At 35.8% G+C, this 16,531-nt stretch overlaps 2 protein-coding genes across 2 annotated transcripts; both read left to right on the top strand.

Annotated features, from left to right (window-relative positions):
• Positions 1-2,425: 2,425 nt before the first annotated feature.
• On the top strand, positions 2,426-8,013 carry LOC103145478 (GTPase IMAP family member 8-like). Its single transcript, XM_007562932.2, has 6 exons — positions 2,426-2,642; positions 2,845-3,573; positions 5,205-5,924; positions 6,013-6,146; positions 6,257-6,926; positions 7,024-8,013. The coding sequence occupies exons 1-6, from the start codon at positions 2,618-2,620 to the stop codon at positions 7,305-7,307; spliced, it is 2,562 nt and encodes an 853-aa protein (XP_007562994.1). The 5' UTR covers positions 2,426-2,617; the 3' UTR covers positions 7,308-8,013.
• A 2,031-nt stretch (positions 8,014-10,044) lies between these two features.
• LOC103145479 (GTPase IMAP family member 8-like) lies at positions 10,045-15,975 on the top strand. The gene is made up of 8 exons (XM_007562934.2): positions 10,045-10,147; positions 10,352-10,556; positions 10,759-11,469; positions 12,749-13,241; positions 14,186-14,409; positions 14,495-14,628; positions 14,743-15,415; positions 15,498-15,975. The coding sequence occupies exons 2-8, from the start codon at positions 10,532-10,534 to the stop codon at positions 15,659-15,661; spliced, it is 2,424 nt and encodes an 807-aa protein (XP_007562996.1). The 5' UTR covers positions 10,045-10,147; positions 10,352-10,531; the 3' UTR covers positions 15,662-15,975.
• Positions 15,976-16,531: the final 556 nt, after the last annotated feature.

The raw sequence follows: 16,531 nt of genomic DNA, 5'->3' as shown, positions 1-16,531 counted from the left end.
TTTTTTTTTTTTTTTCAGGTTTTCATTTTTAAGCATTAATTTCCTGATTGAAAATCACTCCTTATAAATGTAATCAAACATAGTATAAGTATGTAAAAAACAAATCTGACATCAGGAATCAAGCTCTTAAAAACTGAAATTAAAGTTTCTAATTGTTTGAGTGTTTGGTCAAAGGGAACTGAGTTACATTCACTGTAAATTATAAACTAATACAGGTGCAGTAAACATCCTTAATATTACGGGATAAACTGCATTAACAGGCAAAATCCCTCTTAAGTAACTTTCAAATATTAAAGCATTTGACATGTGAAGACCAAAAATTTCAAAATTTAAAATCACTATGTTTTGCTTCACCATTTAATTAGATAGTAAATATTAATTTTCCTTTTTTTATTTGACCCACTGGGTTTATTCTGTTAATTGATAAAAACCTATTTGTTTATTGATTTAAGTTTCAGTTTTATTGTAAAATATTTACTTTTATTTATTGTAATATAGGTGTTTTTATTTAATTTCTCTATTTTATTTTTGTCGTCAACTGCTGTTGACATTACACACATTACACACATAGTCACATTACAAAATAATGTGACATTGAGGATTTAGGTTGTCACAGTAAAAATGCAGTGATTCTAGTCCAACAGATGGCGATCTCTGACCATGTTTGATTTTATCAGTCATCAAGCACATCAACCTTTGCTCTCTTTACTTTCGTTTAGGAACAAGTTTTATGGGAACAAACAAAAAGCAGAAACATCAACAGAGTGAATCTAACGAAATGGCTGCTTCAGCCGATATTTACAATTCACGTCTGACATTTTCATAAAACTTTCCATAAATGTTGTCTATCTTGGAGTATTTTTTTTCAAACTTTTGTTTTAGTGGCTGGAAATGTTGATTTCCAAGACTTCATGCAAGAGATGGAAGTTGGACAAAATGTCTCCCTCTCATTTTACAGTTGTATTTTAGGTTTATTTTAAATGTAATTGTGTGTGTTAATATTGATATTTACTGTTTTAGAAAAGTGTTTCAATAGGAATATACAGTTGACTTAGAAAGTACATTCTGTGCTGGTACTAATGTAGGTTCCCAGATTGCACAAAATGAGTGAAACATTGAAAGTGGTCAGTGTTGATTGAACAATCTGTATGTCAATTTACATGCATATTTGTGTTGATATTACATTGAATCCATTAGGAATCAACCATCATCTGAATGTGGATCTACATGCATGAAAGTTACAGATTTATGTACATTTTTAGCTTTGATAGATCTACATCATAACATACCACTAAAAGTTTCATCACTGGTGTTAAACACACCATTTTATTGGCAGATGATGGGTATCATGTTTATGTGTCATTCAAAAGCATCTTGCAACAACATATTACCAAAACTGTGTACAAACGGTTAAAAATAACATGGGATTGATATAACATTTTAAGAAAAGAGAAGAAAACTTATTTGACTCCTTTTTGACTGTCAGAACAACAGTCTTATTGTCCATGGATGAACAACCACCATGAGGTTAAGCTTTGTACTGTATGAACCAGGGAAACAGTACAAGTTGTGGTAACCCCAGTTTGACTCTGGTTGGCGTCACTTTGATTCCTTGCGATGTTTTCCTCTCGTTCTGGCGCGTAATGAAGCCTCTTCTTGACAGTTTTGCTGCAGTCCTCAAGAGTCAGCTTTTGGTCAAACTGCAGAGCAGCAGCTGAGAAACACAAAAACAAAAGTGAGGAAGGTGCTGGTTAGAAAGATGATAAACATTTGAAAAGTTCTGAAAGACATTGAAATATTAAACAGTGTACTGGTTACAGGTCTGAGAACAAATACAAACCGTACAGTTCCCCCTGTGCACTCACTGTTAAATTAATAAGGACACACTAATGAATATTCATTCATATTTATCTCAATGTTAGTTGACTAGGCTATTAGCATCTTTTGCCAACAAGCCAACAGCAAAGTGGCTGTGTGGTTGGGACATCCCACTCCTGTAAATGGTGGGGGTAGACCGCTCCACTCCTTGCAGTAAGTTGTAGATATTTGTGTGTCAATATATCACACACAAACATTCAGTAAGATTTTTTATGAACAAGTAAGAAAATGTACAGAAAGGAATCACCACCCACCATCTTCTACAGCGTCATTAAAAATATGATAACCCCCGATCAGTAATAAAATGCTCTGACCCAGAGGTCCAGAGGAAAGGAAGGGAAGGTGTGTGGCAAAACAGCTGACATTGATCAGACATCGGCATTTCATTGATGAGAACTCAACCACAAAACAACATTGATTCAATGACACAGTTTCAATGGTTAGAATTGGATGGTTGTTAGATGATTGATCCACCATCAGTTGTTGACTTCAACCATTCTGACTATAATTCAACGTTGATTTAACATCGTGTGCAATCTAGGTTCTAACTCAATATTTTTCCTTGCAGCACAAAGTCACCCTGTTACTGAGTTACCTCAAGACGGGTCATAACATTGGAATAGTCCTTCCAGTAATCCAGGAGATGGCAATGTTGGCCCCCCCCCCAAAAAAAGCTTAAAAAAGGGACTTTCCAATTCAAACTTTGCTTTCACTTTTGGTTTTCAAGTTAACATGCGTGATGGCTTCTGATATTTCCAACTCAGGTCAGTGATCTCTACATAAACCTCTCTCTCAAACTTTACCTTATTTCTAATCAGCATTTTTTTGTTAATTCTTTCTAATGACTGTTCATTCATGCTATGAGAACATGCTGCTAAATTAAATGAGGAAAACATCCTCTAGAGGCCTAAATAGGTAATTGCTCTTACTAACATTATGCGACTAATTCCTTGTCTCTCTTAACAGCACAAAGCAATCATTCAACAGAGTTGAGGATTGTGTTGATAGGAGGAAGATATAATGACCTTCGCAGTGGTAAAAGTTCAGCCGGAAACTTCATCCTGGGTCAAAATGTTTTCAACACCAGCAGAAGAACAGCTCAGAGTGAAGCGAGGCAGCAGGAAGTGTTCAGCAGACGAGTCACGGTGGTTGATACTCCAGGATGGTGGTGGACTTGGCCTAAAGAAAACACCCCAAAACTGGATCAGATAGAAATCCAGAACAGTGTCCATCTGTGTCCACCAGGACCTCATGTGTTTCTGCTGGTCATTCCTGTTGATTTACATTTATCTGAGCAGATCAAATCATCATTAAAGGATCACCTGGAGCTTTTCAATGTAGATGTTTTCAGTCACACCATCGTGTTGTTCACTGCAGTCGATCCATGTAATGAAACTATAGAATCTAAAATCAGAAGAAATCCAGCCCTGCAGTGGATTCTTCAACAATGTGGAAACAGAAAACATTTTCTCAACATCAGTAACAGAGAAGATAGAGATCAAGTCAAGAAGCTTTTAAAGAAAATTGAGACCCTGATTACAAACAATGGATTCAGACACTGTTCTGTTGACAGAAGTCAAGGAGAAACTCTGAGAAAAGAAATGAGAGATTTGACTGAAAGAGCCTCAAAAAGGTTTGATCAAGTCCAGAAACAAAGAAACAAACAAAGAAACAAACTGAAGCTACAGATTGAAGGTAGGTTACAAGTTTCTTTTTTGCAAAAAACTACAGTGCTGCTTACCTTGTAGATCACAGGTGTCAAACTCCAGTCCTGGAGGGCCACTGCCCTCGAACTTTTAGTTGTGCCTCTGCTGCACCACACCTGAATACAATAATTAGGTCATTAAGGCTCTGGAGAATTTATCTACACAAGAAGGAGGTAATTAAGCTATTTCATTCCAGTGTTTTGTACCTGTGGTACATCTATAAACTGCAAGACAGCGGCCTAGAGGACTGGAGTTTGACACCCCTGCTGTAGATGTGGGTAATGGTTTTAGATTTTATTTTTGTACGTAGTTTAAAGAATTATTGAACTTCTAAAATTTAAACTTTACCGTGAATTACAAATGTTTTTTACAGTACTCTAAGGAGAGGAAGTAAATGTTCAAATTCAGTGGATTCAGTATTTTGAATTTAAATTCAAATCATTCAGTTGAGCTGTGAAAATTTTTTTCCCTCATTTCTGAGATAATGCCTCTGAGTGAAGAGATAAAACTAAATCTATATCATTCACTGGCACAGAAATGCAACAAATTATTAACTTGGACCAATTTCATTGATCAGAGTTTTCATCTGCTGGATCAGGAATCTGCAACCTGCAGCTCCAGAGTCACTAGCGGCTCCTTGGTTCTGTGGCTAAATTAATATTAACATTGATTAGTATGAATAATAACAACAAAATAGAGCATTGAGTTTTGTGTTTTGTTTTTGTTTTATTGCTTTTTTCTTGTGCTTCCATGCAAAAACATTGGAGCCCCCTCAATAAATTTGATCTAGAACCTCCACTGGTGCTCATGTTGAAGGAAGTAAATGTTCAAATTCAGTGGATTCAGAATTTTCAATTTAAATTCAAAAATACTTTATTATTCCCAAAGGGAAATTAAATGTTGTTGTAGATTAATTTAGATTCAGTCATCAAATAAAAATAGATTAACAATAATAATGTTATTAATAATTATTATAATGTATGTAGTAGACATCATCATAATATTATTATTATTAGCAATAATAATAATAGATTCAGTTAGATTCAATAACCATTCACATCTTCTATGAGAACATCACATGTTACACTCAGCATAACATTGTTGACGTTTATTTTTTGGAAAATGTTTGATAAACACTTGAAGAAAAGAAACATCAAATCAGATTTAAAATGCAAAACTATTTTATTGTTTCTTGGTAAAACAAACAAAAATGTATGATTCTTTTCATGGAAAGGCTTTAGAAACAGAAAACCAACATAGAGCTGGAGAAATTAGACAAAGTGTAAAAACAATCACTTTTGCTTTCTTTTACTAAATCTCTGGCATCTTTAAAGATGCCAGAGATTTGTCTTTAGACACATCAATGAACTAGAGATGCCAGTTCACTGGCACTTCTAAAGTAAAAACACAAAAGTTACATAAAATGATCTAAATTACAAAGTTCATGCAATAGATTCACCTTTCGTGTACTTTAGCCTTTCTCTTTTAACTACTAAAAGCTTTGCAACTGTTTCTTTTTTTCTGTGTAATCAACATGGCTGTAAGTAAAATTGAGTTGCAATTTTTTTAATTGAGTAAACTCAATATTTTATTTTATTTTTTTCTGTTTTGTTGGTTTAGATGGAAAAGTCCTTCCAGACCATTTAAGAATAGTGATGATTGGAGGATCATTGGCTGGTAAAAGCTCAACAGGAAACACCATTCTTGAAAAAAATAGATTTAATGTTGATAAAAAGGGTTACAGAAGAACAACCCACAGTGAAATCAGCCATGGTGTGGTTGAAGGAAGGCGGCTCACAGTGGTCGATTCTCCTGGATGGTTTTACATCAACACCCTTCAGGAAACAAGTGAGATGGATAAACTGGAAATAGAGAACAGTGTGAATCTGTGTCCTCCAGGACCACATGCTGTGCTGCTGGTTATTGATCTGGAGACTGCTATGAGTGCATCATATCTGAGATCAGTTCAGGAACACATGAGTCTGTTTAGAGAAGAAATCTGGAAACACACACTGGTTCTGTTCACCTATGGAGACTTGTTAGGAGTGAAGACTGTAGAGGAGCGAATAGAGAGTGATGAAGGTCTGCAGTGGATAGTGAACAAGTGTGAGAACAGGTATCATGTCCTGAACAACAAGGACCACAGTGATAAGACTCAGGTAAAGGAACTACTGGAGAAGATCGAAGAGATGTGGGCAGGAAATGAAGATCCTTACTATGAAGTGGAGCTGGACCGAGCAGCAGAGCTAGAAACCAAGAGAGAGACTGGAGACAAGATGGCCAGAAGGTTGAAGAAGATCAATGAGAGAAAGACAAGAGTCCTGAAAGAGCTGATTGGAGGTAAGAAATAAATAGGACATATTTTAAAAGAGTCATGTAAAATTAATCTTTTAGTATTTTAAACAGTGTAATTTTTGTTTCTTTTCAGGTAAGTTACATCCAATCACTGACATCAGGATTGTTCTTGTTGGCCAAAAAAGTTCGGGGAAAAGTATAGCTGGAAACACGATTCTGTTCAAGGATTGTTTTAGCGTGACTTCTCACAGAGCTTGGTTAAAAAAGGTAACAACATGCTGACTAAGAAAAAAGATTTCATACTTTCTAACATCCAAACTGTAGATGTTGGTAGAATACATCCAAAAATATATTTATTTTTTGTTTTATTATTTCAGAACTACCAAGATCAGAGAGAAACTTCACCATGTGTGAAACATGAAGGAAACTTTGATGGAGTAAAAGTCTCAGTGGTTGAAACTCCAGGCTGGTTCTCAGACCCAACACCACCTGACTGGATCAAAGATGAAGTTCTCCACAGTGTCTCCATGTGTTCTCCTGGACCTCATGTTTTTCTCCTGCTTGTTCCCATCATCAGATCTTTCACAGAGAAAGATCTCAAAGCTCTGGTGGAGATCATGAAGCCATTAACAGAGAGAGTGTGGAGACACTGCATGGTGGTTTTTACCTGGGGAAACTGGATCAATGACGTCCCTGTAGAGAATTACATCGTCAGAGAGGGAAAGGAGCTCCAGGAGCTTCTGGAGAAATGTGGGAACAGATACCATGTTCTAAATCTTGATTGTTCTGATTATTCTGTTCAAGTCCAAGAATTGTTCCAAAAAATTATTGACATGGTAAAACAAATCAAAAAATGCTTCAATAAAGGCGAAGAAAATAAACTTTGGATTCTACCTTTGCAAGCAAAACAGATAGAAAAGGAGTGGAACAGGAGAGAACAGGAGCTGGTAGAGAGAATGATGAAAGCTTTAGCAAAGGAACCAGAAGAATCAACAGAACCTCCTGCAAAGGCAGCAAATAGCATGGATGAGTTTTACATTCCAGACTGTAAGTTGTATATAGTGAAGAATTAACATTTGAGTTTCTATAGATTCTTTACTACATCCACTGTTCTTTAGAGTAATGCTTTCATTTTGTGTTTCAGTGAGTGGAGATGTTACCTCAGAATATGGGAGCATTTCAGACAACAGGAGACGACAATGCCATGACCAAGTTGCTGAATGGCTGACCAAGACAGTCAGAGCATCAGCAATCAGCTCTGGAATCGGCAGCATCTGTTCCTCAAACACTTACATGGAAAACTTTGATGAATATTCTCCCGTAGATAAAATTCATCCACCAATGGCCTCATTCTCACAAAACGGTAAAGAAGATCCTCTGAGCATTTTCTCCAAACTCTCAAAGATTCAACGAAGGAACTCTTGTTAGGCCGAAGAGCTACAGTAGAAAACTTATTGGAATCTGACGACTGATATCATGCAACATAAAAATACGAGCTCTGTACACTCTGGATCACAAGACTTTACATTTTTTTCCTTCTCTCAATGTGAGACATGCTGATCTGAGGTATTTCTCTCATGACCAGTCAAGAATACAAGTGCAACATCCATTTTGTTTTTTTTACAGCAAATTACTGTGCAAGTTTGGTTGCATTCAATTTTATTTTACAATCATTATCACATCCAGCTGCGCCTTGTGAAGCAAGAATGAGAAAATAAGAAGGATATGGAAACAAGATGAGGAAACATGTTAGTATAAATAATTGTGCATACCTGTATATATGACAACACAGAGTTGGTATATTGAATATACCAAGAACAGCTTAGCGCTACAGAGACTTTGATAGCATCCAAATGTACTGAAGAGGCAGAATTACTGATGGTTATTTGTCATCTGGTTGAGTTAAAGCAGTCTCTGTTGCTGTGGATTTATATATTTGCCATATTATCCTCTCTTCAATGTGTGAAACAATTTTCTATTTCTGCATTTTGATTCAAACATTTTATTTAGTCATTCACTTTTCATTCAATATTGAAACAAGTGTATATTTGTGATAAATGATGAATAACATAAATAAATATAAAAAAATGGTTTTATTAAATTAATATAATAAAATAAACTTGAGAGTTCTTGAGATGAACATATGTAAGTTAATTCTTAGAAATGGTTTGGGTCAAATTTGACTAATTTTGGCATTTTTACAGCAGTAGAAATATATTAAATGTCATTATTACAGCTTAAATTATTAAGTCTTAGAATGGTCAATAATATGCAAGACAAATTTTAAAACTTTGTGTTCGTACATTAAGGTTTGTACATGTGAAATTTTAACAGCGGTTCAAGGGTCAAATACCTGCAGCCTCATTAACCATCCATCTCTGGAGAGCTCAGATGTTTTGTGTTTACTTTCTAACAGCATCACTGTTAGAAATATACTAACAACTATTTACAAATCAGTGGTTTGTATATAGGTAATATCCAGTTGTTGTCATGGAGGGTTGATGACCCCAAAGTGAACAAATGTGGAAACAGGTCAACAACATAGACCACAGTGATAATCATGTAAAGTAGCTCCTGGGGAAGATCAGAGAAATTAAGATTATTATTAAGTGGAGTTTTACTGAGCAGCACAAATATAAGCCATATAAAATTAGTGACCTTGTAGTTAGTAAACTAAGCTTTAGCTATGATATTTTTTTAATTATTACATTATGCAACCCAAAGTTTGTGAGTAGTGGTATTGCATACATCATGGATGATCAACAGTTTAACAAAAAAAGAGGTTCTCTGATAATTAGTCTGCTTCTTTGAACAATTTCTGCTGCCAGATGTGAACCTTGTAAAACCTGATCCTGGCCTCTGCTCTAAAGAGATTACATTAAATACATTTCTTATGGTAAATCATTGAGCAAAAATTGTAACTAATTGATCTCTTGGACCAATTTCATGTTTTACCTTCACAGTTTTACTTTAACAATGAATCGAAATTTAAGATGTTGCAATTTTAGCTTTGATGTATTAAGATATGATCACATTTTTCATCTGCTGGATCAGGGTCTGCAACCTGCAGCTCTGGAGTAGGAGATGGTGTGAGGATTTGAGTTTTCTGTGTGTTTATTTTCAAGTTTTTGTTTCCCTGTGAGTCTCTGTGGTGTCCAGTCTCTTCCCCCTTGATTGGTGTGTCTTGTTCCCTAATTACTATTCCTGTGTATTTAAGTCCACCTGTGTCCTTTGTTCCTTGCCGGGTTCTCGTCTAATGTCAGTCTTCTGTTCTGTTGTCAGTTTTCCCTGTGCTGCTTGAGTTTTTTGGAGTTTTGTACCTGAATTTCATCATTAAATCTACTTTTATCATGTCAACTTGGGCATACCAGCATCTCTCTCACCACCAACACCCCTACATCATAACAGATGGCTCTTGAGTCCACAATATCAAACAATTAAATATTTTCCTGTTTTGTTTTTTTGTTCTGTGCCCCCATAATAAAGAATACACTGGCCCTACACTGACCCCCAGAGGAAATTTTATCTACAACCGCCAATTTGTAAATGTTGTCATGCTATGTTATTCTTAAAAAATTAATAAACATGATTTTACTTCATATTTAAGACTGATACATGTTTATTGGGAGATCAGTAAGCATACACCAAGAAGACTTTCCACAGAAGACCCCAAGCAAACAAATTTGTCTAAGAGAAGTGATGGTCCTGAACAATGGAGAAAAAGAAATGAATTCAGTTGAATTTCAGGTCAGTTTAATTTCACAGCAGAATATTGTAACTGCGATCAACTTTTTGGAACCAGATTTAACAAACACTGCACAAAATATGGAAATAATGACAATGATGATCAGTGTTTCGAGAAAATATTCTTCAATATTTGAATGAGTTGAGGAACTTTCATATAATATCTTAGAACATTTTCCACATAATTCCATTATTAAGATCTTTAATACTTTGAATTGTTCACTTCAATCTGTCACTGTGTTAATTTTTCGCAGTAAATTACATCCTGATGTAGACTGTATGTTACTACTGGCGTGTAGAGGTGGCCGTCCCTTATTGGCTCCCAGCAAACAACGGACAAAACCAGACAGAAAACATCTCCCGGACATAAAGGCAGCTGACGTGGACTTCCTGCCATTTTTCCTCAGCGCATCTCAACCGATCACACTGTTTGTCTGTTAAATACCTTGTAAAAGTTCTGGAGTCTGAGTTGAGGTGCCGTTTATGTTTCCTTAGTTTTCCTCGCGTTTTTCTTAATTAGGGAGGTAAGTTTTTGTTATTTGGTTTATTTACTTTCAAATAGGTAGGTTTCGGTTAATATTTAAATAGTTTCCTTTTGTTTATTGTTTTCGGGATTATAGCTCACTCTGAATATACTCCTCTTGTTTTAACATCGCAGTCAAAAATACAGCTTTTTAAACTAAATAACATTAGAAAATGTCCATCTTTGTATGTGTCGGCTGCTTCAGATCTGAAGAGGATGGATCCTTCATGTTACGATCTGGCCACCTCAAGACGGGTCATAACATTGGAATAGTCCTTCCAGTCATCCAGGAGATGGCAATGTTGGCCGAAAAAAAAAAGCTTAAAAAAGGAACTTTCCGATTCAAGATTTGCTTTCGCTTTTGGTTTTCAAGTTAACATGCGTGATGGCTGCTGATATTTCCAACTCAGGTCAGTGATCTCTACATAAACCTCTCTCTCAAACTTTACCTTATTTCTAATCAGCATTTTTTTGTTAATTCTTTCTAATGACTGTTCATTCATGCTATGAGAACATGCTGCTAAATTAAATGAGGAAAACATCCTCTAGAGGCCTAAATAGGTAATTGCTCTTACTAACATTATGTGACTTATTCCTTGTCTCTCTTAACAGCACAAAGCAATCATTCAACAGAGTTGAGGATTGTGTTGATTGGAGGAAGGTATAATAACCTTCTCAGTGGTAAAAGTTCAGCTGGAAACTTCATCCTGGGTCAAAATGTTTTTGACACCAGCAGAAGAACAGCTCAGAGTGAAGCGAGGAAGCAGGAAGTGTTCAGCAGACGAGTCACAGTGGTTGATACTCCAGGATGGTGGTGGGTTTATCCACGAGAAGACACCCCAAAACTGGATCAGATAGAAATCCAGAACAGTGTCCATCTTTGTCCACCAGGACCTCATGTCTTTCTGCTGGTCATTCCTGTTGATTTATATTTACCTGAGCTTGTCAAAGCATCACTAAAGCAACACCTGGAGCTTTTCAATGTAGATGTTTTCAGTCACACCATTGTGCTGTTCACTGCAGTCGATCCATGTAGTGATGAATCTAATATCAAAGATGATCCAGTCCTGCAGTGGATTCTTCAACAATGTGGAAACAGGAAACATTTTCTCAACATTAGTAACAGAGAAGATAGAGATCAAGTCAAGAAGCTTTTAGAGAAAATTGAGGCCCTGATTACAAACAATGGAGGCAGACACTGTTCTGTTGAGAGAAGTCAAGGAGAAACTCTGAGAAAAGAAATGAGAGATTTGACTGAAAGAGCCTCAAAAAGGTTTGATCAAGTCCAGAAACAAAGAAAGAAACTCAAGGAGCTGACTGAAGGTAGATTACACAATTTTGTGGTTAAAAAACTGCCATTCTCTCTCTTAAGGAATCTATATTTTCATTGTAACTATTGAAGCATGCTTTAAAACCCCATCTTTCATGGAAACAGATTTAAAATTAGCAATCATAAGTAGCTAAACATCTCGTTTTCTTTTTCTAAATTACAAAAAAACATATGCCATAATTGATATACAATGGTCTCTTTTTCTAACATTTGAAGGCATACAGTGCCTCTTAAAACTGTGAAAATTATTTTCTTTTTTTTATGAAGTTTCACCATTCTGTCATCTATGGAGCCCTGTAGGAGACATGGGTAAAAAATGTTTTTTTTGCATTCTTTCACAATATGCTTACTTCAATATGTGCTGGTCTATTTTCTATACAGTCACAAATGTCAATTTAAAGTATATATACATTTCAAGAGCCTCAGTGAAAACATGTTTATTATTAACTCTTGGTGCAAAAAACTAGCTGAAAATTGATTTATTCACTGCATATTTATGTCTGTTTGTGTAAGGTTGAGATGGAACTGCACACGAAAACCACATGTGTCAAACTGGAGGCCTGGAGGCCATATCTGGCCCACTGTAGCTTTTATGTAGCCATCTAGACTCCAAATTACACCATGAAGTCCCTCCAGCTTTTCACAATGCTGCAAAGTTCACACAAAGTCACCAAATGCTTACATTTTTTTCTGATTTTACTGGAAAGTTTTCTCAAAATTGGGAGTAAGAAATTATTTCACTGGGTGCTGTCTCAGTCTTGCTTGATGTCAAGTTACAGTTCATGATAAGACGAGTAATAAAAAGTCACATTTAACATCATATATTAGCGCAAATATTTAAAAAATTATAAGTTATAAAAATTTCTTATAAATATTTCTAAATTAACTTAAATCTGGGATTTTAATTGGGAAAAAAACACAATACTATTGCGAGGGAATGCAAAAAAAAAAAAAAAAATTATAAGTTATAAAAATTTCTTATAAATATTTCTAAATTAACTTAAATCTGGGATTTTAATTGGGAAAAAAACACAATACTATTGCGAGGGAATGCAAAAAAAAAAGTCCTCCTTCATCTGACTCTAAAGGCAGATGAAGTTTCTGGTTGGCTAGAAGGACTGTGGCTTCTTTGGTTGTGGAAGCAAAACCCTGACATGATTCCTATTCTATGTATTAACTTTCTTCTTTCTATGTGATTTTTTTAAGCTCTGTTTCCTAAATTGATCAGATTGTTTTATTAATTGGATCATATTTGGTTTATTTTTTTTCCAGGTGGAATGACCCAACCACAGCATTTAAGGCTGGTTTTAATTGGTGCAGAATTGGAAGGCAAGAGCTCAGCTGGCAACACCATTCTGGGAAGACATGCATTCTGTGTTAATGATAGCAGCAGAAGAACAACCCACAGTGAAATCAGTCATGGTGTGGTTGAAGGAAGGCGGCTCACAGTGGTCGATTCTCCTGGATGGTTTTACATCAACACCCTTCAGGAAACCAGTGAGATGGATAAACTGGAAATAGAGAACAGTGTGAATCTGTGTCCTCCAGGACCACATGCTGTGCTGCTGGTTGTTGGCCTTGAAACCGCAACCCATGCAACATATCTGAGGTCTGTCCAGGACCACATGAGCCTGTTTAGAGAAGAAATCTGGAAACACACACTGGTTCTGTTCACTATGAGTGACGGGTTGGGGACGAAGACTGTGGAGGAGCACATAGAGAGTGAGGAAGGTCTGCAGTGGATGGTGAACAAGTGTGGCAACAGGTATGTAGTGTGAATGAGCCAATTTAAATTATTTTAATGTACATAAATGAATCAGTTTTATGACCTATTAAAATTTGTGTTAATTTAAAACCAGGATTTCTTTTGTATCTTATCCAGGCTGAAGATTTATTTTCACTAGATTAAGTGTCAATAAAATCTTTTAAGAAATATAATCATGAATGCATGGATACAGAATCAATAATATTATTTATCAATTCACACTAAAGTGTATTTGCTCATGAATTAGTGAAACCCAAAGGACAAACAAATACATCTAAAAAACAAAGATGCAATATTTGGAATATGGTATTTCAAGTATCATGCCTTCATGCTTTCTCTTCAATCAACTCTGACTTTTCTTATTTCACAAACCTGAAGTTTATTTTACGTCAGGTTTGTGCATTAAGGATACTTTGGGTTCTGACTGTTTATTTTCTCAGAACCATCTTACATTTCTGCTCTAATTGTTCTGTGAACTCAGCCGCTCTCAGCTGAAGGGAGAGTCTACTTCGGTTCTACCTGGAGGTAATCTCGACCGACTTCACACAAAAATTGGCAAATTAGCATAGTACCTACTTACTTTATGATGTAAATAACATTGTCACAGTCAAAATATGAATATTTTGTAATTATTCTGGCTCTGGGCTAGGTTATTTTTATGAGTTCTTTGGTTCTATATGACTAACTCTCCCAAATCTCAACGTTAAGCAGTGTAGGCTCCAAGGAATTGCTATGATGGGCTCCTCAACCAATCAGAATCGTATTTTTAACAATATTAGGTACCAAAGAAAAATAAATGAAATACCAAAATTGACAACAATCTGACTGTATACATATATATTTTTTTCATATTTAAAGTTTCATATTTTTTATCAATAAAAAGTTTAACCTTATGAGCAATAATAAAGCAGTTCTTCTCAAATATGTGGTTGTTTGCCCTACAGGTATCATGTCCTGAACAACAAGGACCACAGTGATAAGACTCAGGTAAAGGAACTACTGGAGAAGATTGAAGAGATGTGGGCAGGAAATGAAGATCCTTACTATGAAGTGGAGCTGGACCGAGCAACAGAGCTAGAAACCAAGAGAGAGACTGGAGACAAGATGGCCAGAAGGTTGAAGAGGATCAATGAGAGACAGTCAAGAATAATGAAAGAGTTGTTTGGAGGTAAGCAAAAATCTTCAGACATTTGAATTCACATGAAATCAGTGTTATAATGTTTAGATTAAAACATCTCTGCATTTTATTACAGGTGAGAGAAGTCCAGTCAGTGACATCAGGATTGTTCTTGTTGGCCAAAAATGTTCAGGAAAGAGTAGAGCTGGAAACATGATTCTGTTCAAGGATCTATTTGACCTGAGTTTCAACATGACTCGGTCGAAGAAGGTAACCATGTCTGCTGCCTGAACAGAAACATTTTACTGTTTAACAGTCAGCGTGTAGGTTTCTGGTATGTATTTCAAAATATATATATTGTTTGTTTGCTTTATATGATTTCAGAACCAACAAGATCAGAGAGAAAATGCAAAATGTGTGAAACATGAAGGACGGTTTAATGGAGTAAAAGTCTCAGTTGTTGAAACTCCAGGCTGGTTCTCAGACCCAACACCACCTGACTGGATCAAAGATGAAGTTCTCCACAGTGTCTCCATGTGTTCTCCTGGACCTCATGTTTTTCTCCTGCTTGTTCCCATCCTCAGATCTTTCACAGAGAAAGATCTCAAAGCTCTGCTGGAGATCATGAAGCCTTTAACAGAGAGAGTGTGGAGACACTGCATGGTTCTGTTTACCTGGGGAAACTGGATCAATGACGTCCCTGTAGAGAATTACATCGTCAGAGAGGGAAAGGAGCTTCAGGAGCTTCTGGAGAAATGTGGGAACAGATACCATGTTCTAAACCCCAAGTGTTCTGATTACTCTGTTCAAGTCAAAGAGCTGTTCCAAAAAATTATTGACATGGTAACACATAACAAGGGAATCTTCACAACTGAAGGCAAACAAAATAAATTTCAGGTATTTCTCTGGCAAAAACAACAAATAGAAGAAGAATGGAACAGGAGAGAACAGGAGCTGGTAGAGCGAGTGTTGAAGGTTTTAGCAAAGGAACCAGAGGAACCAACAGTACCTTCTGTGAGAACCGCACAGAGCATGGACGACTTTCACATTCCTTACAGTAAGTCTGCTATGATTTAGAAATGTATTTATTCACAGCTGCATGTTTTCCAATGAATAAAATATTCCATTTTCTGTTTCAGTGAGTAGAGATGTTTTATCAGAATATGGAAGCATTCCTGAGTTCATGAGACCACGAGGACACGACCACATCACTGAATGGCTGAATAACAGAGCGAGACTGTCTGAGATCAGCTCTGGGATCAGCAGCATTTGTTTTTCAGCTACTGATACTGAAGTATCTTAGAGTTTTCTTAGAAATGCAAATCTGCCAAAAATGTACTTATTCTCTCCGAAGAGTAAAGAATATCCAAAACCAACAAAAATTACACTCAGGAAGTCCTGTTCCAACTGAGGTAATAAGATCTGAAAAAAACATAGAACCACATGGGAAGCAAGATTGTATATCAAAGAGATCCACAAGAATTTATTTTTATGTTTCATATCTGTTCATTAATTCAGATTTTTCAAAAAGCATAAATGCTGGATGTTTATGCTACTGTCACAAAGAACTTGTTGATATTGTCATGTCATATTGGTAAATAAAGTTTTTGATAAGTATTTAATTGTTTTTAATTACAAGATATAAAGTCACTCTAGGAAATATTTGTCTCTAATAATGAGTTTTACTTTGTAATATAAGTAACAGAAAAAAAACTCACAATAATTTCTTAGATTTATCTGTATGTAGGCTGTATGACGATATATATACTGAGTTAGTTACTTTGTTTTTATAAAATTTATCGTCAGTAAGCTACAAAAGTTAGTGGTTATTTATTTGTAAAGTAAAATAAAAAAGAATGAAACTACTATTTCTTTTTATTACATCTGTTTCACACAATAAAACAGATGTGAACAGACGCCATATCCTAAACGTTAGTTGTTCTGATGATCCTGTTCAAGTGGAAGGGCTGTTCCAAAAATGTAGAGATATGCAGCATGGATGCTTCACAACTAAAATCAAACAAAATACATTTCAGAAACTACCTTGGTTGCAAATCAACACACTCTTACAGGAGGTGAATGGAACAGGAGTAAGGAGGAGGTGAAAGAAGGAAGGATGATGAGTGTTTAATGAAGAAACACAAGCATGTATGACTACAATATCCCAGATAAT

The sequence above is a fragment of the Poecilia formosa genome, unplaced genomic scaffold (assembly GCF_000485575.1).
Source record: "Poecilia formosa unplaced genomic scaffold, Poecilia_formosa-5.1.2 Scaffold142, whole genome shotgun sequence".
Lineage (NCBI taxonomy): Eukaryota > Metazoa > Chordata > Actinopteri > Cyprinodontiformes > Poeciliidae > Poecilia > Poecilia formosa.
This window is presented reverse-complemented; position numbering and strand designations above follow the sequence as displayed.

Excerpts from the sequence above, each read along its gene's own strand:
- LOC103145478 (XM_007562932.2), top strand. The coding sequence starts at position 2,618 with ATGGCTTCTGATATTTCCAACTCAG. Across the intron at positions 2,643-2,844 it reads TTCTGATATTTCCAACTCAG|CACAAAGCAATCATTCAACA; the intron begins GTCAGTGATCTC and ends CTCTCTTAACAG. Across the intron at positions 6,147-6,256 it reads ACAGAGCTTGGTTAAAAAAG|AACTACCAAGATCAGAGAGA; the intron begins GTAACAACATGC and ends TTATTATTTCAG.
- LOC103145479 (XM_007562934.2), top strand. The coding sequence starts at position 10,532 with ATGGCTGCTGATATTTCCAACTCAG. Across the intron at positions 14,629-14,742 it reads ACATGACTCGGTCGAAGAAG|AACCAACAAGATCAGAGAGA; the intron begins GTAACCATGTCT and ends ATATGATTTCAG. Across the intron at positions 15,416-15,497 it reads CGACTTTCACATTCCTTACA|TGAGTAGAGATGTTTTATCA; the intron begins GTAAGTCTGCTA and ends TTTCTGTTTCAG.